Below are 24,269 nucleotides of genomic sequence, written 5' to 3'. Positions count from 1 at the left end.
AGGGAAATGTCTGTTCTGCCCATCATTTCAGGAATTTGGCAGAGACAAAATTCCAAAAGAATAGAAACCCTTCTGAAATATTTGTTTGAGTCCTGCAACCAGTGTGTAATTAAACTAGAAACTGTGGTATCACACTTAGTGGATTCCATCAAAGCTCTGGCAAACTAGAATGAGACAATACAAGGAGATGATGGATAGAGTGCTGAAACTTTTCAGACACTCACCCCCAGTCACAGATCTGGTTTGAATCCATCATCGTTCTTTAGCTTACGTCACCACCCCAGTTCAGACCCAGCCATATACAAATCAGTCTTGACCCTATTCCTCATGGGAACAGTCCAGCCCGAGCTGCCAAGCCAGATCTTCCCTGGACCAGAAACAAGCATCCTGGAACCAGTTGCCTGGATTCAAGCTAGCTTGGCTGATATGGGGTGTTACCCCGAAACCGGTCCCATGATGCTTGTTTCCGGTGTCTTTTATTGCTCAGGGATTGCTAGCAGTGCACCCTGGGAGGTTTGATAACAACACCATGACATGAGGGTCGTACAGAGACAGTGTGAGAATTCACAAGAGCAATCGGTTCTCGATTTGCCTCCATCTGCCATTCCCTATGTGCTAATTTTGGTCAACGTACACCCTCCTAAGGAGCAAGGGGAAAGAAATCTATTTCCAGTTTGGAAACAAGGTTTTACAGTGGCTTAACAAGCAACTGGGTTGGTGTCAATCACTGTTTCCCAAAATTAACTTGGTCAGAGAAGTCTCTTGGATAGGTAGAGGCCGAAATCTTTTGATGGGAGATTGATCACAAATTAATATGGGCCAGTCTGACATTTTAGATTTGCCCTTGTTTTTTTTTTAATAGGATGCAAGCTCTACCTAGCTCTGGTGGTGGCCCGCATTTGAATTAGAGCCCGGCACTCAAGGATTCAGATAGTGGGATCTCTATTTTATCAGTGACCAACAGATGAATGTCTTGATCAGTGTGGAGAATATAGATTGTCTTGCAAGTTCCCCGCTCTACTGAATCTATTTCTAAAAGTGCACCTATCGTTTTGAATTTGTCTGGGTTTTGGAAGGTTTTGAGTTGGAACAATGCTGGTGTGTTGGGGGGGAAAAGGGAGGACGCCCAGTGGTGCAATTTCTTAAAGGGATTTCATATTATTAGTCTGCAGTAGACATGGGATGTTGGTTTCTGCTTTAAACAGGATGGATGCAATTCTTTCTTTATCCCTGCCAATGCAGGTGCACATGGGAGGGCCAAGGGTGTCCATCTGACCTTAATTGCTTTGCGGCTGAATTGTCAATGTGTTTCACTGAATACCAGTTCCCAAAACCTTGCTTTAGTGCATTTTTTCAAAACTGCCAATTTATTAATTTTGAACTTTTACATTTAAAAATGTTATTCCGACCCAGATTGTCATTTGCATGATCTTATCAGGTTTTTTAGGATTTGTAAAAAAATTCATGTAATATAATGTTTCTGTTATGCTGATAGGTGATTTTAATTTACAATTGTGTGAGGGTTGTCCTATTTTAGATAGCACCCTGTTTGATTGTGATGCTATCACTCTATGTTATTTTAAACATTCTAAACAGAGGGATTTGGTGAATTTAATAATTTTTTAATTTAATCTATCAATTTTATCTAGTAGATAGTCTGACCCTTTGGGTCCCTTTTGCCCCCCACTTTTATTCGTCGAGGAAATATGTCAGTTTTAAAGTTTGTTTTTGTCTGCTCAACTCTGCTTCATCCCCCAGGGTGGTCAAGGTTTTAAGGGATGGTTGTAATGACCACAATTCCTTGACTGCCCTGTTTGAGTGGGGGATTCATTCCAGTAGGAAGTTATTCAACTTTAATTATGTGGTTACACTACATCACCAGGGGCTGAGAATTGAAAGGGACAGAATTTTGCTGGATGTTTTTTACTCTAAATTGTTCTAGCTTTGTGCATAAGACTTTGAGGCTTGTTTATAAGAAGGCTCGCCTGAAAATATGATTCTGCCCTATTATCAGTCAGTTTGTACAGCAGTTAAGTTCCTGCTGTCTAGGCCTCTTAATGCTTCTCGCCCTTCACCCAAAGAGTGGTTTCACCATTTCTGCACTATGTGCCCATCGAGAATTAAAGCTGTCATGAAGCAAACTCTTACATATAATGCCTTAATTACTTCTGGTCAGGTAAGCTACAAGATAGCCCTTAGGGAAAGGAAAAAAATACTAAACATGAGGCTTGTGAGGAACTAAGTTTAGGCTACGTTAAAAATGGTAGTAGCATGTTCTGGTCTATTGCGAATCTGCCGCTGTTTAAATCCTCCCATGCTTCGAGCTGTCTCCCAGATCTCTGCTGACACATGGGTTAAGAATTTTGCTACTATTTATACCGACTAAGATTGCAATCCTGCTCCTTTGTTGCCTGTTGGGAGAACGAAATTTGAATTCGAATGTGAGGAGGTGAGAAATGCAATCACTGCTCTGTCAAACAATGAAGCCCCTGCCCAGATGGGGTCCCAGCTGATCTTTTTAAATCCAGTGTTGATCTGTGGGCATCCTTTGGTCACGCAACATCTTAACGCAGCTGTAAAACTATGGATGCTACCATCCTGGTCTCACTCAGTGATCATTCCCGTGTTTAAAAAGGGCTTTAGAGAAGACCCCTTTTGTTAGTGACCTCTCTCTTTGATCGATTCTGAAGTGAAAATTCTCAGGCGAGTGGTTTTATACCATATACATCTCTGGGCTAAGGAATATAATGCTCTATCCGATATACAATATGAATTTAGAGCTGGTCATGGGATAGTCAACCAATAGTTTTTAACCTGTGATCCATGGGGGACCGCAAAGCCTACTCAGGGGGCATCGACTGCTATGAAAGTTGTATGATACTAACAGATTAATAAAGTATATATAAATAAAAAAAACTAAATGTACATTTGAAAATTTTAAAAACTTTCTGTACATGTCGAGGAATTTGAAATTGGATTTGTGGAAGTTCATGTGTCTCAAACAGAGTACAGTATAGACAATGAGTGTCCTCATCTCAATTTAGAAATGCTCCAGCCTTCATATTGAAATTCTATTTTATTTTTTATTTGATTGTGAATTAGAACAAATATTTTATATTTTTTCTGTATTAGTTTGATGAATGCTTGTTTCTTTATTTATTGTGTATTGTTTTGCGGTTCAAATCATCAAAGATGCTTAGTGCGGGGTCCACAGTTTCCAGTAATTACTTAGTGGGGGCCCCCAGATTCCAACATTGATTAAGTAGGGGGTCCCCTGGTTGCAGTAAATAGTAAGTGGGTTCCTCAGAAATCAAAAACTTGGTTGCCTCAAGATACACTGTGGCCAAAAAGGAATCATTCACCTGGCCTTCATGGATCTCAGTTCAGCCTTCAATAGAGTGAACAGAGATAAACTATGAACTATACCTGAATCCGTGATGGTAAAGTGGGATATTATTTGGTTATTGAGGGATTTGCAACACAATGTAACAGCATCAGTTAGGTATGGCGAGGCAGGAGAATGCACTGAACACTTTAGTCTGCAAACGGGCGTCCGTCTGGGATGTATTTTACCTCCCTATGTTGACCACCATGTATCAATTTTACTTAAACAAGGGAGGTACTTGCCGATCATAGGGAATTTAATTTTAGCTGCTCTGCTTTATGCAGATGACACTGTCCTTCTTCAATAACTGCTATTGGAATACAGGCACTTTTAGATTCATCTGTGGATTTCATGGACAGCTTCAACTTAAGCACCACTGTTTGAGAGGTCCATTAATTGTGTATTTGACCTTGCAAGGAGATTAGGTCATAAGTCCATTCATGCTATGTTAAGAATACATAATGCAAAGCATATCTCAATATTGTATAATGGGTGTGATGTTTGGGGTTACGTTGCTGTAACATTGATACAGACTGTGAAAAATTACTTTTAAGAAGGTTGCTAGGTCTTCCACAAAGTGTTGACTCAGTAATATTGCATGAAATATTGGGAACGTCTTATATTTCTGACAGATTACACCATCCCCCATTGTTATGGCTCAATGTGTGGCTTAAACCTTAAGTCAAGTTGAATTGGCTATTTTTGGAGGATTGTCTTGGCCTTGACCACGTCATCTCTGGACTTCAGAGAGACACCTAGAGCAGAGCCTTAAGCTCTTAGGTCATTCTGGATCTTGTTTTGCCCCAGTTCCATCACCCAGGCAGACATATAGGGCCACATGCATCAAGCTGTTTTGGATTCGCAAACGGTGCGAAACTCAAAATTCAGCCGTTTGCGAATGCAAAAACCTTTTTGGGGATGCATCATTTTTTTTTCCATTTTTCGCAATTTAAGAAATCGCAATTTTTTGCGATTTCTCAAATTGCGATAGCATTTATGAAATTCTTAAATGCTATGCATGATTTTTTTTAATTTGCGAATTCGCAATTTGGAAGGGGAAAATTACCATGAAGTAAACCTTCATGGTAATTTGCGAAAAGTTTCAAAAATGCAAAAAAATGCATTTTTGAAACTTATATTTTACACACACACCTACCCTTGGGACATGTGTGTGAGTAAAATGTACTTACATGACATTTCAGGGGTGCAGGGGGGGTCCTTTGGATCCCCCCTGCACCCTTGAAATTGCATTCTCATTTTGCGATTCCTTAATTGCGAATTCGCAAAATGAGAATGCCTTCCCATTGATTCCTACGGGCCTCTAGGCCCATAGGAATCAATGTAATGCAATTCCTTAATTGCAATTCGCAATTAAGGAATCGCAAAAACATTTGCAATTTCTTGATGCATAGGATTTAGCAATTCCTAAATTGCGATTCCTTAATTTTCGCAATTTAGGAATCGCAAATTCCAACAATGATGCATGTGGCCCATAATGGACATCAAACACTTTCTACTTCAGTAAATAATCTCAAAGAGACATCGGAGCTATGACTAAACCTTTGGTTTGGCAATTTGTAATGGTTAAAACCACGCAGTCTATAGATTAATATCCCTGCTTTGCAACATCTAATCACCATCTCTTACTTTTGACACAATATACAGTGAACCTTGCCCATCATCTGTTGACAATCCCAAGGGACTAGGTTAAGCATTTTGACTCAGCTCCCCGTCCATGTAATAACTTTTAAAGACACGAAACCCTGCATTTTCTCCTCATGTTTTGTCCTATGTACAGCACTTTAAGAAGTACATGGTTCTGTCTCCTGTTAACAAAAAATAATTTTAACCAAGTTAAATCACCACTTTTATATCTAACATTTTTCTTTGATGTGCACATTTGTTAGCATGTTGCTTGTGTTCTTTCTGGGGCAGTGAGAACCACGAGTCTATTGGTTTCTGATTGAATTGTATGCTGATTTTATGTGTATTTTTCTTAATTGTATCTCTTATGGTTGATTGTTTTTAATGAATATAGATTAATTGAGATTGCATGATTATTAATTTAATTTTGATGGCAGAAGCCATATCTGAATATGTATGTAGTTGTGTTAGAAATGCCTTGTGATTGTACACATTAAGAGGGATCAAATTCTAGGTAGTCTTCAACACTGCTAACATTGAGTGACATTTATCTGCCCAGTTATTAAGCAGAACTAGACATGTAGGTTAACATCTTTGTTCTGTGCTTTTTCCATTGCATAAGTCACTCAGGGCGAGTCTGTCATAACTTCACAGACCAGTCAGAGCTCTGGGGATTGCAGCTTGATGGGACCAGAAAAAGAAGCCATGCCAAAAGTTGATAATCACGTAGGTGAGCTCAGCATCAGCCAATCCGATTCAGAGAACAAAGATCCCATCTCCAAAACAATATCTGAAGACTTAGATGTACTTCCTAGGAGACGAGGCCGTCCATCAAGACATTTCTTGAACAAAAAATACAGAAAATACAGGGGACGAAGGTGAGTGGGTGAAAGCTGTTAACCCAATGCCTTTAAGATTCTGAATAAGTGGATAATAATGGGAGACAACCTGAGAGGGTAAGGAGTTAATCATAATGGAGAAAGAGAGCGAGAGCAATAGATGAATGTGACGTGGGTTATGCCTATCTAGTTCATTTGTTTTTCTAGTATATATTTAGAATCAATTTTTGACACCAGGTAGACATGTTATCTGGTAGGCAAGTAAATCCTCATAATAGTTACTGTTAAGTAGTAAATGTATGTATGTCTTGAATCCAGCAACCTTATAGAGATGCCTGTAAGGTCCCAATGCATAAGGCATATGCTTATGTTTCATATAGCTGTTTCCTAGACCTTCATAGCAGTAACTAAGCAGAATAGTTTTTGTTGGGCTAAAGAGTGCTACACACATTTATGGTCTCAAATGAGCTACCTGTAATGCTAGTGAGCCAACGGGAGTCTGTAAATTCCTTGATATTACCAGGGCATGGAGTAAAATCTCTTACCATACCCAGATAATGCATGTCCTGCTTGAAGTCTAGGGATTAAAACATTTAGTAGGAATTGTGAAGGTAAGACTAAACCTAATCGGACAAGATGTATCATGTTTAGTGCATAAGCATCTGAAGTTAAAAAAGCATAATGCTCACAATGCCTCAGTTGCATTTCTGCAACCAGGATGATGCCTCTAAAGTTGTACAATGAAGTCTCTAATCTGACATAGGGCAAAAAGAAAGATAAGCCAATTAGGCCAATCATGTGCTAGGATTGCTTTGTAAGGGAGATTGGCTGACACCATAGTGGATATTAAGAAAGAGCTTCTTAAAGCTAGAGACCAAGGCCAGGCCTACTATATGCACCAAAGGTAACAAATCTAAATAGTTTGCATCCTTCCTCTAAAACTGTAGCTTCTTTAATCACATGAGCAGCAGGGATCCATCCTAGAGGCAGATCCTCTGCAACACTTGCCTTGTTCCCTGGATTCATACCCAGCTATGAGCTTGGATTCACATTCGCCTGACTCTTGAACTCTGCACGGCGATCACTGGTGACTTATTTTGTTGCTCTCAAAGTGAGCGCAGTCTTCACACCATCTTTCAGCCACCAAAGGCTCCTGCTGGAAATACTCCCATTTTTGTAGAGGATTGTGCTGGTTTTAGCACTTGTCATTTACTAACCTAACCTTTGCCAAGGTATTTGCACCGGGATTACAAGATAAACATTTTGCACAACCTAGAGAAACATCAGTACTTTACCACCAGACTTACCTTATGTTTAAAGCATTTCAATCAAATTTCCCCAGCATTAAAGACTTTGCACTGGCTGCCAGCTAAAACAAAAGTTGAATTTAAAACACCATGCTTGATCTCCAAAGATATCACCGTCACAGGCTTTGCATTTGCATTGATAAGCACTTAATCTTTAGCTAATAATAATAATAATAATAATAATAATAATAATACGGCATTTTATAGAGCGCGAAAAGCTACCTCACACGGAGATGTCCCGGCGCTAGAAGAACAGGCATGACCACAGGAGCAGAATTAAGCGCCTGGCGCGGTTGGGTGAAGAGCCAGGTCTTCAGCATCTGCTTAAAACAGGACTCGGAGGGGGCCTGCTGAAGCGCTGGGGGCAGGGTGTTCCATAGTGCCGCCACCATTGGCCGAGAAAGATCGTCCTCCCAGCCGAGCCCTTTTTGCTTGTGGAACTGCAAGCTGAACGCGGCAGTTAGAGCGGAGAGAACGGGCCTGGATGTATCTCGGCAACCGAGCTTTCAGGTACTTAGGGCAGGTGCCATACAGAGATCTAAAGGCCAACGTGAGTGCCTTAAATTTGATTCTGCTGGCTACTGGTAGCCAATGAAGTGAAAGAAGGTGCGGAGAGACCGAATGCTTAAAAGGAATCTGCATTAGCAGTCTCGCAGCCGCATTCTGGACCAGTTGTAACCGCTGAGTTAGGTACTTTGGTAGGCCCAGATAGAGGGCGTTTGCGTAATCCAGCTTTGATGTCACTGTGGCATGGATTACTGTTTTTCTGCAGCCCTCTGGTAAAAGTTGTAGAATCTTCCGAAGATTCCTCAACTTACACAGACAGCAACCAACTACTTGTTGGACATGCGAGGCAAAGGACAGACTATCGTCCCACCGCACCCCCAGATTTTTTGCCGTTTGGCTAGGCGAAGGGGCCTGTCCCATTTCCGCCGGCCACCAAAGTTCCGAGGGTGGAGGGGAGCCTTTGCCATAAAAGATCACTTCCGTCTTGTTTGCATTAAGTTTTAATTTGTTTGTGTTCATCCAGCCAGCTACGTCTTGGAGACAGCCCTTGAAACTCGAAAAGGATGCTTCCGACACCTCCGAATACGGAAACACCAGTTGGGTGTCATCGGCATATGAAATTGCCTTGACCCCCTAATTGGCAATCAATGTAAAAAGAGGAGCCAGGTAGATACTACTGTGTGGAATTTGAAACACTTTCAACAATATTAATAACAAAAAATAATGAGAACAATGCATTATCTATATTCCCCTTCCTAAAATAGCCATTTAAGAAATTGAAACAAAAGGTTGAAAAAATGGGTGATTTTAAGTAAAGAAATTTTACTAAGACAGACAGGCAGTATGCTCCAGGTTCCTTCAATGCAGACTAGTGCCACTTTGCTTTAATTTCTTTTTAGCTATTTATTTATTTGTTTATTTATTTATCAAGCAAGAAATACGTATTTCAACATGCTATGCTTACAAAGCAGCAGTACAGTGATCAAGAAAAACTTATAGTTTGGGCGGTAACTGATAGTTGTGTTTTAAATAAATGTAAGAGTTTAAAGGGACACCAAAATACTGACTTAAAACAATTAATAATTTGCAGGCTAGAGAATTAATTTAAATTTATACAAATCTGTATATTTACGTTAGACAGTAATGCAAAGGCATAGGTTTGCAAGAGTTAGTTGGTAAATATTAATTGTCACCACTTTCATGCCACTGTTTTTGAGTCTTTTATGCAAGTTTGAATGCAGGAAGAAAGGAGCTGGAGTGCAGTTCAACCGGGACCTGGTTGCAGAAGTATGGTCTAAGTAACTATAATGAGTCTAATAGTGAGGCGGCAAAGGAAAGTTTGGGAGAGACAAGGTGGTTTAGGGTTAATCAAGCAAAGGTTGCAAGAAGGCATATATATTTTTAGCATTGAAGACAGAAAGCTGGGGAATAGATCATTTATAAATCTGAAAACCAGAATTAGAAGTTTGTGTGAGGCCTGTTTTGTGCAGTTAACCAGGTGATTTGATGGGACGTGTGTAGATTAATTTAGCACCTGTTAAGTACGTGATACCACTGCTGTGGAAGCCATGTAGGTTTCGTGGGTTATACTTTGAAATCTACACCCAGGTTTCTGGCTGAAGGTGTAGGGATGTGGGTGTTAGGGCAGTACAACATTTTGCTTAAGGGCATGGCTGACCATTCACTGACGAATTTCTGTGAGTCAATCAGAGACTTTGGATTGTAGCTCAAGGGGAAATTTGAAACTGGAAAACAATGTTTGATTGTTATTGACATATAGATAATAATAGAATTTGTTTGGCAAGGTGGTGTCACCTAGGGATGTACTGCAAAAATAGATAAGCAGGGGGCCAACAAGTGATCCTTTAGGAACTGTTGGTACAAGAATCTCTGAACATTAGACTTTGGCTTTTTAAGCTTTAATAATGCTGAATTGTAAAGCTTTTTCTTTGGTACAACTCAAGATCTCTTAAAAGTATCTATACAATGTAAGCATCTTTTTGGTGGCGACAAGGTTGCATTAACCCATTATTCCGCATCATTTTTAGTCCGCTGTTTTTCTTGGCACTGTACCATTAGATTGTGATAGAATGCTGTTTATAATGGGAAAAGTCCAAAGAAATAAAATGATTGGATTATGGTTATTGTCTATTTAGTGGACATCATTCCACTTAGTGAGAGCCCAGTTTGTCAAGCATTGCCCTGAATAGACAGAGAAGAGTTCAGCTTGCTCCTAAGCTGGAAGTCCATCTGTTGCACTCAATTTCTCCTTTTGAGACTGCTTACTCAGGACATGGATCCAAGTCTAGCAAAGGTTCATTGTTAAATCACCTATACAAAGGGCCTTTCAGAGACTCTTACATCAGGAGTGGTCACTAAGTTTGCTGATGGTACAGCTGCTGCCATGTAATTCATTGTTCAGCGTCAAGAGTTTTGTGGCTGACCTGTTCATTGTTGTGAATTAATTTGCCTTTGAGGTCTTGTAGTGTCAAGAACTTTGATAATAAGTCATACATTGTTGCCCACATCAAATCCTGCTCCTGGCAGCTTTAGGCCTTACTCCTATGGTGCTCAATTAAACCCAGTGTCCTTTCAGGCCTGCATATTTGAATCCTAGCTGTCACTCCATCTCAAAAGACCATTAATCCAAGAAGAAGAGGAGGAGGTCATCCTGGAGACGGCATTGCCCTTGCAAGGTCGAGACATTCGCATTGCAGACTGCATAGATATTTTCCTTTTCTAAGGAATACACCTCTTGATTCACATTAGCATACCTCTTCTTTAAACCCGTACCATTTCCTCTTAGGACTTCACGGTATTTATACATGTGATCACCAGAACTGCTGCCAAGTTCAGCTTTCCTACATCAAATGCTTGACATGAAATTCTCTCATCAATGGCCCGTCCCTCTGGTTCACGGTCTTCTGAGTTTAAATTTTGTGAATTGAAACAAATAGAACATCTGCACTTGTACCAGTGCCTCAAAATTGCCAGCTGGCATAAACAAAGATCAACCTATTAACATAGGCCAGGGATGGCACATAGTGACAGTTTCTGGCTATGGAGCACAACATTCTTGTATATGTTTACTTGCTGTCATGATATACAACTTATATTAGGGTGAATGTACCTACTGAAACAACACAAACACGTTTTAATCCTGCTTGGTCACTATGGCAGATTGGATGGCTGCCAACACACTTAGATTAAACTCTGATAAAATGTAGGTCTTGGCTTTTTGGTATTCCTCCATCTATTTGGGCCTCTGCATAGTAGTGTGAACAGTTAGACTCTTTCCCTGTTAAAACAGCTAGGAATCTGTGCTATATATTTGACTCGATTCATGCCCAGATTAACAAGGTACTGGCCACCTGCTTCCTACTGATCAAAGCCCTGAGGAAAATTCATCCTTTCCTCAAATTTTTCTCAAATGTTTTGGGAATTTTTCAGGTGAAGGAAAGTCCATACTATTGTGGACTCGACTGCTGTTCTGATCAACTTCATATATGTAAACGGAATTGGATTAACATTAGTTCAGTCGCAGAGAACCTAAGAGAAGCTGTGCATTGAAGAATATTTTCTATACCCTTGGTTGCCTATCAACAGGTGCTTAATCTAATCAGCCAGATATCGAGGTTTGACACAGCAGCATTGTAGTTAGATTTTTGTTAAGTACCCGAGAAGCCAAATTTAGTATTCAAGGCTGGCTTCCCCACCTGTGATGCTAAGGGGTTGCTCTAGTATGCTGCCAGCCAATGTGACGCTGCAAGGATCTGTCTCAGGCAGTGCTAGGGAAGGAGGATACTAATTAGTAGGCCTTGAGGCAGAGTACGGAGAATAGACACTCGATCTGCATGCAGTAGCCTGTATGCGACAGAAACTAATATTGTCAATATCACATCCCTATAGTGTCAGGTCTATATTACTAAAAATGTGCATGTTTCCCATTTAATTTATTTCTAGCTCTGGGGAGAGGATGTAGCCTTCTGGCTAGAGCGGTCGACCTCGAACCTGGGAAACCGGGTTCGAGTCTCAGCAGCGACGCTCAACATCCTTTGATTCTCAGCAAATCACTTAATCTCCCCATGCCTAACAAAAATGAATGTGTCCATCTGTAATGAAACTGGTGCTCATGTAAAGCGCTCTGATACCCAAGGCCTCGGGTGTATTTCGCACTATATAAAATTCTAAAAAAAATAAAAAAAATCTCCAAAATGTTTGTCTTTGTAGCCTGACCACTTTTTATTTTACATGTCTATTTCTGTCAAAGTGCTAGTCTTAAAACATTTGACGGAACAGACGTCAGTACATAGCATTGGGTAGTTACAGAATGGTAGAACTATTTTGTCTGGAGGTTTGATGGTGGTAAATGTGAATAAAAGAAGTGGAAAACTGACTTTGTTCTGATTACGAAGGAATTGATGGTGATGTCAAGTAACTACTCCAAAGTAGGGTGGAGGAAGTGATATTTGGAAATGGAGACCAACTCATGAATCCAAGGAAGTGGTGGCCACCTTAATGGATTTAGTGGCTATATGATAAACCTGATTGGAGAGGAATGCATCCAAAGATTGTAAAGAAGATCCACTTGAAGAAAGGAAGTAGTTGTTTTCTGCGTAATACAGAGAAAGGTGAAGATTAGGAAGAAAGTTAACTCAATGACGGGGCCCGTGAATGATATTAAATAGGTATTAGTGCGGGCCAAAATCTTTTTTAGAAAAAGGACTGTGAAATAATTTACTAATTTACAAAGAGGTAAGAGAATGACCTTGCATTTTTATCACTTTGCCAGATATTACTACAAGTCCAACAAACCTCTACTGAGACCCTTCCTCTGTCGAATTTGTGGTTCTCGCTTCCTGACACATGAAGATTTCAACTTCCATGTTCGCTCACACGAGGGCTCCGATCCGCAACTCTTCAAGTGTCTTCAGTGCAACTACCATTGCCGACGCTGGTCTTCTCTGAAGGTGATAGATCAGAAATCCATACCTTTTATCTACTCATTTCTATCATTAAATACAGTAAATAGGATCAGAGATTTAGTGATACAGGTTATCACAGAAGCAAAATCTCCTGTGCTCAATAGTATCACTAATCAGTAATTCTTACAGTAGCTCTTTCATGTTCTCGTCCTATTGCTCACACTTGGCACTTTAAGAACAACTCCCTAATTGCAAGTTACTGGTGTTATTGTTAATTTCAACTTTTCTAGAGCACACTCTGTTTTAACTTGGCACTGCACCACCTGCAATGGGGTAAGGTGGAGAAAGATGAGTGGATTTAGCATAATTGTGTTGAACACTGACAGAGAAACAACCTCTGAAGCCATGCATCTGGACTCCTGTGCTTGGTCAGTTCCTCATTCTAATGGGCTCTTCAGCTTATTTGGATCTCTAATGGTAAGCCCACCCCACTCCATGCAGTAAACTCTTTCTGATGGTAAATATCCTATACATTTCCTATCCCTCTGTTATTCAATGTCCTTTCTTCGTGTCTCATTTCTGCTTATGATCCTATCCTCAACTATTTTTGCAGAGTGAAGATGCCATTAAAGCAATTCAGGGTCTATGTGGGCCAGCAGCACAATGTTGTGTTTGCCCTTTTTTATTAAACTTCCTTGTGATGTTTTAATACCTTTTTAATAAACTGTCTGTTTTAATTATAAACATCGCTTTTTCCTTGTCCATGAGGGGCAGCTCTTCACTTACAGTAAATCACAAAAATGGTAACATTGGCTTCCTCCACTGGTGGAATGGCTACCAGTATTCTGCTAAGGAGCCGTGAATATAGGCAAAGCAAAAATCCATTTCAGCTTGCCCATCAGAAATTGGACTCGGCTTCCTTGTTTTGTACCATTGTGGTAAGAGGAGTTCCCTTCTCCGCAGGTTAGGAACTTCAGAAGTTAAAGTACAGTGCTCAGGGTCTTATAGACAAATCAGGCAAACATCATAATTTAATTATTTATTAAACTGCGTCATTCGTTAGTCTGACCTTAATCCGCACAGTGAGTTGCTTTTTAGAAACATTTTCCCCAGCTCATGAAGCTGCCACTTTGTTGAAGAGGGAGGGAATCAGCCTACAAATCAGATTCCCTACTGATGTTGTCAACTACTCTGTCTCAACTACTGAATGCATAGCTCCACCCTCACAAGTCCTCAAGAAGCTCAACTTCTGGCGCATGTGACCTAATGTGGCTGCCATTTTGAAGTCAATGTGTGCATGCTTTTTCAGTTTTTCATTTCTCCTGTGTTACTTTCACACAAATCTGCGATTCCACTGTCTCTTTCATATCCACTTGAAGAGGCTTTCCCTGACAGGAGTAGAGGCCATAACCATGTTGTTGGAATTCCATTCTGGAACCAGCTTCTCAATTGCCACAGCATCCTCTAGTCTCTCCAAAAGCCTATAGAGAGGAGAAATAGGAGAGTCGAGGAAAGGCAAGACTGTATACTGTCCAAATAAATCCCTGTCTGCACTAGGCTGTTATACAGAAAGACACTAGCAAATCTGAAAAAGACTGTCTCTCATTTTACTTCTTACATCAAAAAGTACTCCACATGAAACAAGCTACTTCATAAGAATAGGAAATTCTGCTGAAAGCCCTCTGTCTGATGCACGGAGCCTTTTACAGTGGAGGATCAACCTTTCTCTGTTGCTGAGTGTCACCTTACAGATAAACATAATAACACCAGAATATAATATTATGTGGGGAGCTACTTCCATTAAGTGTGAAAAAAGAAAAGAGACATAGTCTGAAGAACTTTCATTTGAAAATAAAACATGCCTCTCTTTTGAGACACTTTATTGTATGTCTGTTTGTTTTCTAGGAGCACATGTTTAACCATGAAGGCAGGAAGCCTTACAAGTGTGATGAATGCGACTACACTAGCGTGTACAAAAAAGATGTTACCAGGCATTCTGCTGTGCACAGACGCGACCGGTAAGTGGAAACGGAGAAATCGTCTGAATCTTGGACAGAACACCTGTGAAGGAGGTGAATTGGGGTTCTTATAACAAGCAGAGGGCTTATTGTTCGTCTTGTGTGGTCAACTGAGATGGGGATCCTGCTAGAATTTGTTGGACGTGTGAGTTTATGTTAGAGAGAATTATAGAGAATTCGGGTTGTGACAAACATGGATGGCTAAAGGCACACAGGCCTGAGTAAAGTGGGGATTTATTAGTGTTTGGATCCTGTCATTTGGTCTGATTGGATGGGAACTAGATTGTGTTTCTGTATAAGGTTATAGGCTTCTTTCAGCAAAGGTCATTAAACATTCTCATGGGGAGGTTCAGGAGTTGGGTTTCCTTCTGCAATGCTCTTTGCTGCAGGGAAGGTAAATATGCAGTAAGCGGTTATGCTAAGCTCTCCAATTGCTGACTGATATTTTGCCTTTTTTTGCAGGAAGAAGAGAGTAGAACTGGTGAGTCTAATGTTTAGCCCTTTTGTTTGTTCACCCAAGCTTTCCCGTACTGACTTTGTCCCTTTTATGCTTCTGCTCTTGTCACATCTCAGTACTTCTTCCTGCAGCCGACTCTCCAACCAAAATGCTTTACGTTAACAAACTTGCTGTGGTGCAGAATTCCTAAGCCCAGCGTATTGTAAATAAATATACCCTTAGCGATGATGGGTTTGTAACAGGGTATTTGTGTGGTACGGATTCTCTCATTATCCGATTGCTTCCAATTATCTTACTTAAATAATTGCTCCACTGGGGAATTAACTTTTAGGTCATCCAATGAAAGGAGAATGTTTTTGTTCTTGGATCATCAAAAATTAACCCTTTCCTTCTCCCAGGGGTGGACCTATGTATTTCTGTACTTGTGTGCTCCTACATCTTGATAAGCAACAGCTCTTCATTTTTTGATTAATTATTCGGATCACAGCTGATTGGCTGTGACAGGGCAAGAGGAGAAAAATGGGAATGAGTGGCAATTGTAGTATTACAAGGATTTTGGATTGAAGTGAAAGGCCACATTATAGGTTATTGTATGGGAAATATATAACTATTGAAACATTTTTTCCACATATGAATAGAAGTATGGGCGAGGCACTTTGATTCCATTTCGTTTAGGGGTTTACATAGTTGCTAACACCTCTTGCCTCTTACATCAGTATTTTGAAAAATATGTGGTCAATTGCCTCTTTGAATCATTTAGATGTCATTAAGTCACATTCATTGTTTGGGTGATCTAGAAGCAAGACAACCAACTAGTGTTTGACAAAGAAAAGTGTCCTGTAGAGTTGTTTTCATTTTGTAGAAAGGTAGGGCCGAATTCGACCAAGAACCCTTCAGTATTTGCCCGGCGTTAGCCACCTCTCATACCCTTCGAGATTACCAAACAAAGAGGCAGGCGCTGGAGACAGAAGGCAGGAAACAGGAGTTTATTCCGACGGAGCAGAACACGTCAAATCAGACAACAGGGTATCTTCTCGAGGTGCTCTAAACGCATCCTTGAGGCCTGGCCTCTTATACACAGGTTTATTGCTTTATTACATAAAACACATTCTTGTCAATACTTTGATGTACGGAAAGGCATCCTCGGAATCTCCGCTCCAAACCCGTTCCCACACATATTTACAGTAAAAGTCCCCACCCCGATCTCAGTAGGTGATGACTATCGCGCAGCTGGATATCCCGCCGGCTCTCGGAATGTGTGCGGCTGATCGGATCTCATGGGGTGGGGGCTTTTATCAGTCATAGATTCTTTGAAGAGGGACAGCTTCCTACTGTAAGGGGCAATAAACTGTATCCGCAGGGCTAGGTGATGGCCTGGGATCGGGCGGGACAATCGGGCACAGAGGAAGGGGGTTCATCAAAGGATGCGTGATCATTAAAGGGACGGAGGGAGGTGTTAGTCGGGTACGGGATGTGGCTCCGAGGCAGGGCCGCGCTGAAGGGGTGGTTTATGGCCCAAGCATGTGAGAACGTGGGCTGTCAGCGCGCGGGGGATGCTGGCGGGGTCCGAGAGGGAGAGAGAGAGAGACGCGCTGGCTATCGGCAGTGGGCAGAGAGGCCATGGCGTTCAAAATGGCTGCTACTTACGCACACATTTGAGCTAAAAGGGGACAAGATGGCGCCGATAATGTTTACGTCGCAATCTAGATTTTAACAGTCCTCCCTTTTCAACATATCTAGCCAGCTTGTCAATTTATGTCTATCCCCATCATATTACGGATTTCTACATCATACAAAGCTTTCATGCGTTCAGCTTCAAAGTTCGGAGTCTTAGGGCAAACACAGTTAGCAAATAGTGAACACAGAGGTGGCAAGCATTGAATACCCAGGCCGCATATTACGACGATTGGTATCAGTACAATCATGAGCAACCTCCATCCCCAGTCCTTTACAGCACTCCAGAACCAACTCCCGAGCGACCACCCTTCTTGTTCCTGATGGACTTCTGAGGAGAGTCTGTGGAGGTGTTCGATGGCCTTGTAAACGGAGGGTGAATTGTCTGGTATGTAGGTACAACAGCTGGACCCGATGATACGACATGCTCCTCCACGGTCCGCCAGAACCACATCTAGAACAAGGCGGTTTTGAAGAGCCACCAGACGGACCGCCTGAAGCTCGGCTGTATTGTTTGTGAGGATACCAGCTGTAATGTTCATCGTTGTCTCGACTGCCTGGGATAAATGTCGAATGGCTCGACTGTTCGCCATCGGACCCCAAAGTGGAACAAGTCCTTTCATTGCATCCAAGAATTGTGCTCCAGTGGAGTCGGCCTGCTCGATGTCCTTTGCTCGTCTCTGTCGGTGATGGTTTGCCGGAGCCACATAGGTTGGAGGAAGGATGAAGGCTATGTAGCAGGTACCTCCCCAGCCCTTTGGGAGCCAGGTGTAGGCTTTTGTACCACAGACGAAGTACATGTTTGGAGAGGTGACAAAAGAGGGTGGGTCGGTTGAGTACAAAGTTCTGGTGATGCGGCAAGTGCTGTGGCCCACCATTTGTGTCCCATGGCCTGTGATGCATACAAGGCCCGAGACATTGACGACAGATAGGGCCACAGTCAGGGTGGCAGCTGTTCGTTTCCGGAGGTAGGAGAAGGTGGGTCTGGCTGGATTGTTGAATATTTGCATCTCCACCATTTCTTTAGCGGGGATGTCCATGTGAACAGAGGCATTGGAGGATAGAGGGCAAAAAGGAGCAGCAGCTCTCCCGGTTTTGTTCAGCCAGACTCCATGATAAAAGTGTGACATAGTTTCGCTGGAAGTGGCATTGTCTCTGTAGCTCTCTTGCAAGAGGATCAGCCAGGCAAGGCAGGAGCCACGAACAGAGAAAGGTGAAGGGATGAAGGGGATGGAATGTCCGGTGGCATGTGGTATCAACCCACAGATCCAGCAATTCGTGGCATTTGCAGCAAGGTTGTGTTGGTGCAGCAACTGTACGAAGGAGTTGTTCCAGAACTCCTTACGCCTTTCTTGGATTTGAGGTGAAAGAGAGACCAGGTAGTGTTCTTTCATGGTGGTAGGCTGTGCAGTCGTTAGAAATGTCTTATGAGCCGGTGCGTTCTCTTCTTCGATCCAGAAGGTAGTCATGAGGAGGAGGCAAAAGAGAAGAGTGATAAGAAGAGCAATAGTCTTTGAGCTGTGCAAACTGTCAGTTTTCGGGTTCCTGTAGCGGGTCTTCGGATGTCCGGTTGCTTCCATCATCTTCGTATCGGGCGCTTCCATCATCTTCAAGGTGCTCAGTAGTGGGCAGAACCACAGACTTCCTTTGGTTTCTCTCCTGGCAGCCTTTGTAGTGTTAGGCCGCCGCTCTGAGAATGATAACTTAGTCAGTGGTCTACTTAACCGAAGCTCCCTCCTTTCGTCGCAGGTTATACCCTTCTCTGGATGGCACAGTGGGATCAGGGAATTTCGCCAATTCGAGTGTCTCTGTTTCAGGGTAGCAGCTCAGGGATGGTCGGTCTTTGTTCAGGAGCTCTTCCTGGGTGCTCACGTCTTCGGTCGACGTCAGGGCCGGAGAGATTTTTTTGCAATGATGTGCATGCAGCAAATTTCGCTTCCCCTCCACTCGAAAAGCTGTTCGGGTGGTGATCAAGACTTGCCAGGGGCCCGTCCAGCGGGGTTCCAGACTCTTCTCCCGCTGGAAGTTCCGAATCAGGACGAAATCTCCAGGGTGGATGGTATGTCCGGTGCCCCTGGAAGCATCGGGGATGGCCTGCAGCACCTGATGATGAATAACAGACAGTGTTTTAGTTAGGTTATACAGGTAGTCAGACATTAGGACGTCCGGGACGTCGTGAATAGATGTCGGTTTGGGTGCGGACCAGATACTCATGGGCCGGCCGAAAACGACCTCGTAAGGGGTCAAGTGGTGTTTTGTGGGGGTGGAACGCATTGACAGCAATGCTAGGGGGAGAGCGTCTGGCCATTTTAGTCCTGTGGTAGCCACTATTTTCGCCAGTTTTAGTTTCAATGTGGCATTGTGCCGCTCGACCAGTCCAGCAGATTGGGGGTGAAAAACTGCGTGGAATTTCTGTCGTACCCCCAGTCCTTTCAGGATGAGCTGGATAACTTCGGCTACAAAATGGGGGCCATTGTCACTCCATAAAATACGGCAAAGGCCGTAGCGAGGGAAGAACTCTTTCAGTAGTACTTTTGTAGTGGCAATAGCAGTGTTGTCACGCGTCGGGTAGGCTTCCACCCATTTGCTAAAAGCGCACACAACAACAAGTACATACTTCAGTCCTTGACATCTCTCTAACTGGATATAGTCCATCTGTAGGACTTCAAATGGATGGTTGGGGACCCCAAACCCTCCCCGGGTACGACAGTTCCTTTCCCAGGGTTGTGTTGCAGGCAGACTAGACATTGCTGGACTAATCGTTTGGCTGAGTCTGTAATTCTATCGTTATGCCAAACTCGGGAGACAAGTTCGGACAGAGGGGCAGATCCTATGTGTGCAGGGGAATGGGCCATCGTCAGTATGGGAATCAGGTACGAGTTGGGCAGCAACCATTTGTTCGTGTCTTTTGTCCGCCAGCAGCCTTCATCATCCTTTAATCCCACCCGTGCCCATTCAGTCAATTCTTGTGGTGAGCTGGCCATTTGGATGTCCCTAATAGTTTCCCTAGCGTCCGTCCATTTTTCTGCTTGTGACCTAGTCACGTACATGCGAGTCGTCGTCCTGTTCTCGGCTGTGGTTCGGGCAGTGATGTCGGCCAGTGCATTTCCCTGTCCAATGATGTCTGTCACCTTTTTGTGTGCATTGCATTTGATTACGGCAAGTCGTTTGGGGAGGAGAACCGCTTCAGTCAGAGCGGAGACTAGATCTCCGTGCAGGATGGGCGTGCCATGAGATGTCAGAAATCCCCTCTCCTTCCATAAGAGCCCAAAATGATGAACCACCCCGAAGGCATACTGGCTGTCCATGTAAATGTTTGCTGTCGTCCCCTTTGCTAGGATACATGCTCGTGTGAGGGCAATCAGTTCTGCCGCCTGGGCAGATCGTTGCGTGATGCGGGCGGTTTCAACTACAGTTCGGGCTGTGGTAACTGCATAGGCAGCTGAGGTGGTGCTGTCGGGGAGTTTAATGCAAGAGCCGTCTACCCATAGCTCTCCGTCAGGGTTTGGGAAGGCAGTGTCTCGGAGGTCAACTCTACTCCTAGTCTGTTCGTCCGTGAGGGTCACACAGTCATGTATTGGGGGCACATCGGGATCGTTTTCAGGCAGAGACAGCAAGGTGGCTGGGTTCAGTGTGGTGCATCGTTTCAGCGTGATGTGAGGTGCGAGCAGTGTCAGTTCGTACCCAGTCAGCCGCGCGCTGGTCAGGTGTTGTGTCTTGGTCTGGTTTAGGAGGGTGTCAACAGCATGAGGCACTAGCACCGTGAGGGAATTCGAGAGTACGATTCCCTCACTTTGTCGGATAGAGACAGGAGCAGCGGCTACTGCTCGAAGGCAGGCAGGCAAAGCTCTTGCTACAGGGTCAAGAGTGGCAGAGAAATAGGCACATGGTCGTTGTTTGGGGCCAATGGACTGAGTCAGGACAGACAAAGCGCATCCCTCCCTTTCGTGAGTGTAGAGAGAGAAGGGCTTTGTATAATCAGGGGTTCCTAGGACGGGCGCTGAACAAAGGGCGTCTCGTAGTTCCTTGAAGGAGGATTGACATTCAGGGGTCCAAGGGAGCGGGAAGGGGACATCTTTAGCCAGTAGGGAAAGTAGTGGTTTCACAATGAGGCTGAAATTTGGCAACCATTGTCGGCAGAAGGAGGTGAGGCCTACCAAAGAGCGGACTTGCTTCGGGGTTTTAGGGATAGGGGTCTCTAGAATAGCCTGTATTCGATCGGGTGTGAGCTTTCTCCCGTCTTTGGACAAGAGGTGGCCTAGGTAAGTGACTTGAGGTTGGCAGAATTGCAACTTCCTCTTGGAGACCTTGTGGCCATTTTCCGCGAGGAACTGCAGGAGTTGGATGGTGGCTGTGACTGCAAGTGGAGTGGTGTCGGCCGCCAAAAGGATATCATCGATGTACTGTATCAACACCACTCCATCCGGCAATTGGACTGCATCCAGCTGTCTCTTGAGGGCCTGGCTGTAGATGCTTGGACTTTCAGTGTAGCCCTGGGGTGCTCTGCAAAATCTGTATGAGCGGGATTTTAAAGTGAAGCCGAAAAGGTAGCGGCTGTCCGAGTGAATGGGGATGGAGAAGAATGCGTTCTTGAGGTTGATTACCGTGAAGGTGGTGGCAGTGGAAGGAATCAGGGTCAGAATGGTGGTGATGTCTGAGACTACAGGGTACTGGGGTACAACCACTTTGTTGACTTCTCGTAGGTCGATGATGAAGCGGTACGCTTTTTCATCTCCCTCACCCTGCTTCTTCACAATGGGTAGGATAGGGCTGTTGCAAACATGCTAACTACTTCTTCTACCACTCCTGCATCTACCAGGGACTGGATGATTTTTACCAATGCCTTCTCGCCTTCGGGCGATATCCGATACTGTGGGAGTTTGGGGAGTACTGCGTCCTGTCGAACAGTTATGTGTACAGGGTCTATCATCATGCGTCCTACGTCCGAGTCAGTCTTTGCCCATAGGTACAGAGGTAGGGTGTCGAGTAAGGACAAGTCAGTGTCAGTGATAGAAAACATGCGTTGTGTGCGACAAGATCTGAGCAGTGTTGGGTTGTCGTACAGAATGACTCGAACTCCGTCTTGTGAACACCTAATAGTAGCTCGAAAATGTTTCAATAAGTCAAGTCCCATAATGGCGTCGGGGGTGTTGGAGGAGAGCAAAAACGTCGTGTCAGTGGTGTTATTGTCCAGGTTAAAAGAGATCGGTGTGGACAAGGGATTAGTGGAGGGCGTTCCATCAAAACCTATTGATGTCACATGTGAGCCAGACAAGGGTGCCCTGGGAATCAATCGTTTAGACAACGCACTACGTGTTGCACCAGTATTCACCAGAAATGGAGACTTCGTACCTAGGACCTTAGCGGTGACATAAGGGCCTTGCTGGTCAACATAGAGCTCGACTGGATCCCTTCCTTGCCCTTGGCAGTCCTATGCAAAGTCGTGGGTATTGTCGCAGTCAGACTGTTGGCACTGATTCTGTCGGGGACGGTCAAACGTGTTCGGTCTACCAGGTCTGTCATTGTTGGTGTCGCTTGTGTGCCCTCGTCCCTGTCCTCTATTTCTCGGCCCGCCCGCTACGTCTCTCGTGTCTTTATTTCTGAGTGCTTCTTGCAGAACTGGACATTGAGACTTCCAGTGGCCAAATCTTTTGCAAAACGCACACTGGTCCTCATCGAGGTCTGTTCGTGGAGCGCCAGGTGCGGGTGTGCGGTCTCTAGGGGGTGGATTTCTAGGAGCATTCGACTGGTAGTTTCCTCTATACTGTTCCCTTCCTATAGTCACCCCTTGCAACTGAACAATCATCACCCTCTCTTTCAAGTCCTTTTTCTTCTTCTCAGTCGCTTGATCGTTCTCGTTCTTTTGTCGCTCATAGTATTGAGCCATCTGAAGGATAGCTGCGGGCTTGGAGGCCGCCCAACTACTCTCGCTAGTCTGTAGTTTCTGCGAGACTTCTGGTGTCAGGCCTTTCACATAGTTCTGGACAAACAAGTGATGTCCGGTTGCAGTGGTCATGTCCTGGCCGCTGTAATCGGAGAACACCGTTTCAAACCGGGAGAAGTATTCTGATACGTCTTCCTGGGGTTTCTGGCGACAGGCCGTTACTATCGACCAGTCCACCTTCCTTTCTGGAACTAGGGTTTTTAATTTCTGCACAATCTTATCTGGTAAGTCTAGAATGGCCTTCAAAGGTTTCTGTCCCGGCTCCCGTTGTTTGTCAACATTACCGAGTTGTATCCAGGTATGTCCGAACAGCTCAAGGTGGTCGACTTTCCGGATTTGCTTCCACACATCAGCTGGCAGACATAGCCCGAAAAACAAATCGATATCCGCTAGGGTCATAATCGTTGAACCCAGAGCGGTTGCTAATTCTGTATAGAAGGCTGTGGGGTTCTTTCGCAGATCAGGCAAGGACTTTCGGAAAGTCAGGATGTCTTGCCGATCCCATGGTTGGTAAACCCAGTTGTAAACTACCCTCCCTCTCGCATCTTGGTGGTTAATATCGTCGTGTGTTCCCTGTCCTCGTGGGGGAACCCAATAGGGAGCGGCCTCCTTTATGGGCATCATCGTGTCAATTTTTTCTACTCCGGCCTCAGTTACTGCAGGAGTCGTGGTGTTAGTCTCTGGTTTCTGTTCCGTGAGGTGGCGGAAAACTTCAAGCGTACGCATGAAGAGGTTCGTCACATCACACTCGTCCCCATCTCCGACATCAACTTTTCTATACAGAGTCGTTAGGTTTTCAGGGCCTTTTCCTTGGTAGCGGTCTTCGTAGGCATTAAGGGTATGGTAACAAAGGCGTACGACAAAGTGTCGCCTGTGGCTATTGGCATATGTATGGTACATATCTGTTATATAATCCTCACTTTCCTTTCGCACCACCAGTGTCTTTACAATCTTATCGATCCCGGCTCGTTCATCCTTACTTAATCTATTCGATCTCTCAGGGTCTTTCCTCCCAGCTTCGGGATCATCTGAAGTCGCTGCTCGTGCTGCGCTGGGTACGAGGGGTTCGGTCGGCGCAGAGGCCATGGGGACCGAGGCTCCGGCACTACTCTCGCCTGTCGGTGGGGGTTGCGGGTGCTGCGCTAAGGGTTGGGAAGGGGCGTATGGAGGGGGCATGTAGATGATCGGGGGACCTAATAGTAAATCATCGTTTGTTCTCTGTTTCGAAGGTAGCTCGGGGTAAAGTGTAGAGGGTGTCCTGACGGGACACTGGCCTGATGATTCGGAATCTTGTTTTAGCTTGGTTTCCTCTCTTTCTTTTATTTCTTCCTTTAATTTGTTAGCGGCCAGGTGAGCTGCCTTGCGTAATTCCTTTTCTAACCTGACCTCATTTCTCTTCTTTCGCTGTTCTGTTTCTTTGCGCCACATGCCGAAGCTATCGAGCATAGTGGGTGTTGTCTTATTGTTATAAAGGGCTGTTTCCAGCGCGTTTATTTTGTCGTTATCAAAGGATCCTATCAGTGGCCACTGACTTCCCCGATCCTTTCTCGTGTATTTATGCCACAGCTT

General features: G+C 44.0%; 1 protein-coding gene across 2 annotated transcripts in view; it reads left to right on the top strand.

The window, feature by feature from the left end:
- The window catches only part of ZNF335 (zinc finger protein 335), a 272,021-nt gene that overhangs the window by 89,166 nt on the left and 158,586 nt on the right, over nucleotides 1-24,269 (top strand). For both annotated transcript variants that reach the window (XM_078651910.1, XM_078651911.1), the window contains exons 8-11: nucleotides 5,652-5,907; nucleotides 12,475-12,652; nucleotides 14,513-14,625; nucleotides 15,088-15,106. In XM_078651910.1, the coding sequence (XP_078508036.1) occupies nucleotides 5,652-5,907; nucleotides 12,475-12,652; nucleotides 14,513-14,625; nucleotides 15,088-15,106 (566 nt within the window). The remainder of the gene's footprint in view (nucleotides 1-5,651; nucleotides 5,908-12,474; nucleotides 12,653-14,512; nucleotides 14,626-15,087; nucleotides 15,107-24,269) is intronic.

Source organism: Lissotriton helveticus, chromosome 7 (genome assembly GCF_964261635.1).
Source record: "Lissotriton helveticus chromosome 7, aLisHel1.1, whole genome shotgun sequence".
Lineage (NCBI taxonomy): Eukaryota > Metazoa > Chordata > Amphibia > Caudata > Salamandridae > Lissotriton > Lissotriton helveticus.
Note: the sequence above shows the minus strand (reverse complement) of the source record. Positions and strands in the feature narration are given on the sequence as shown.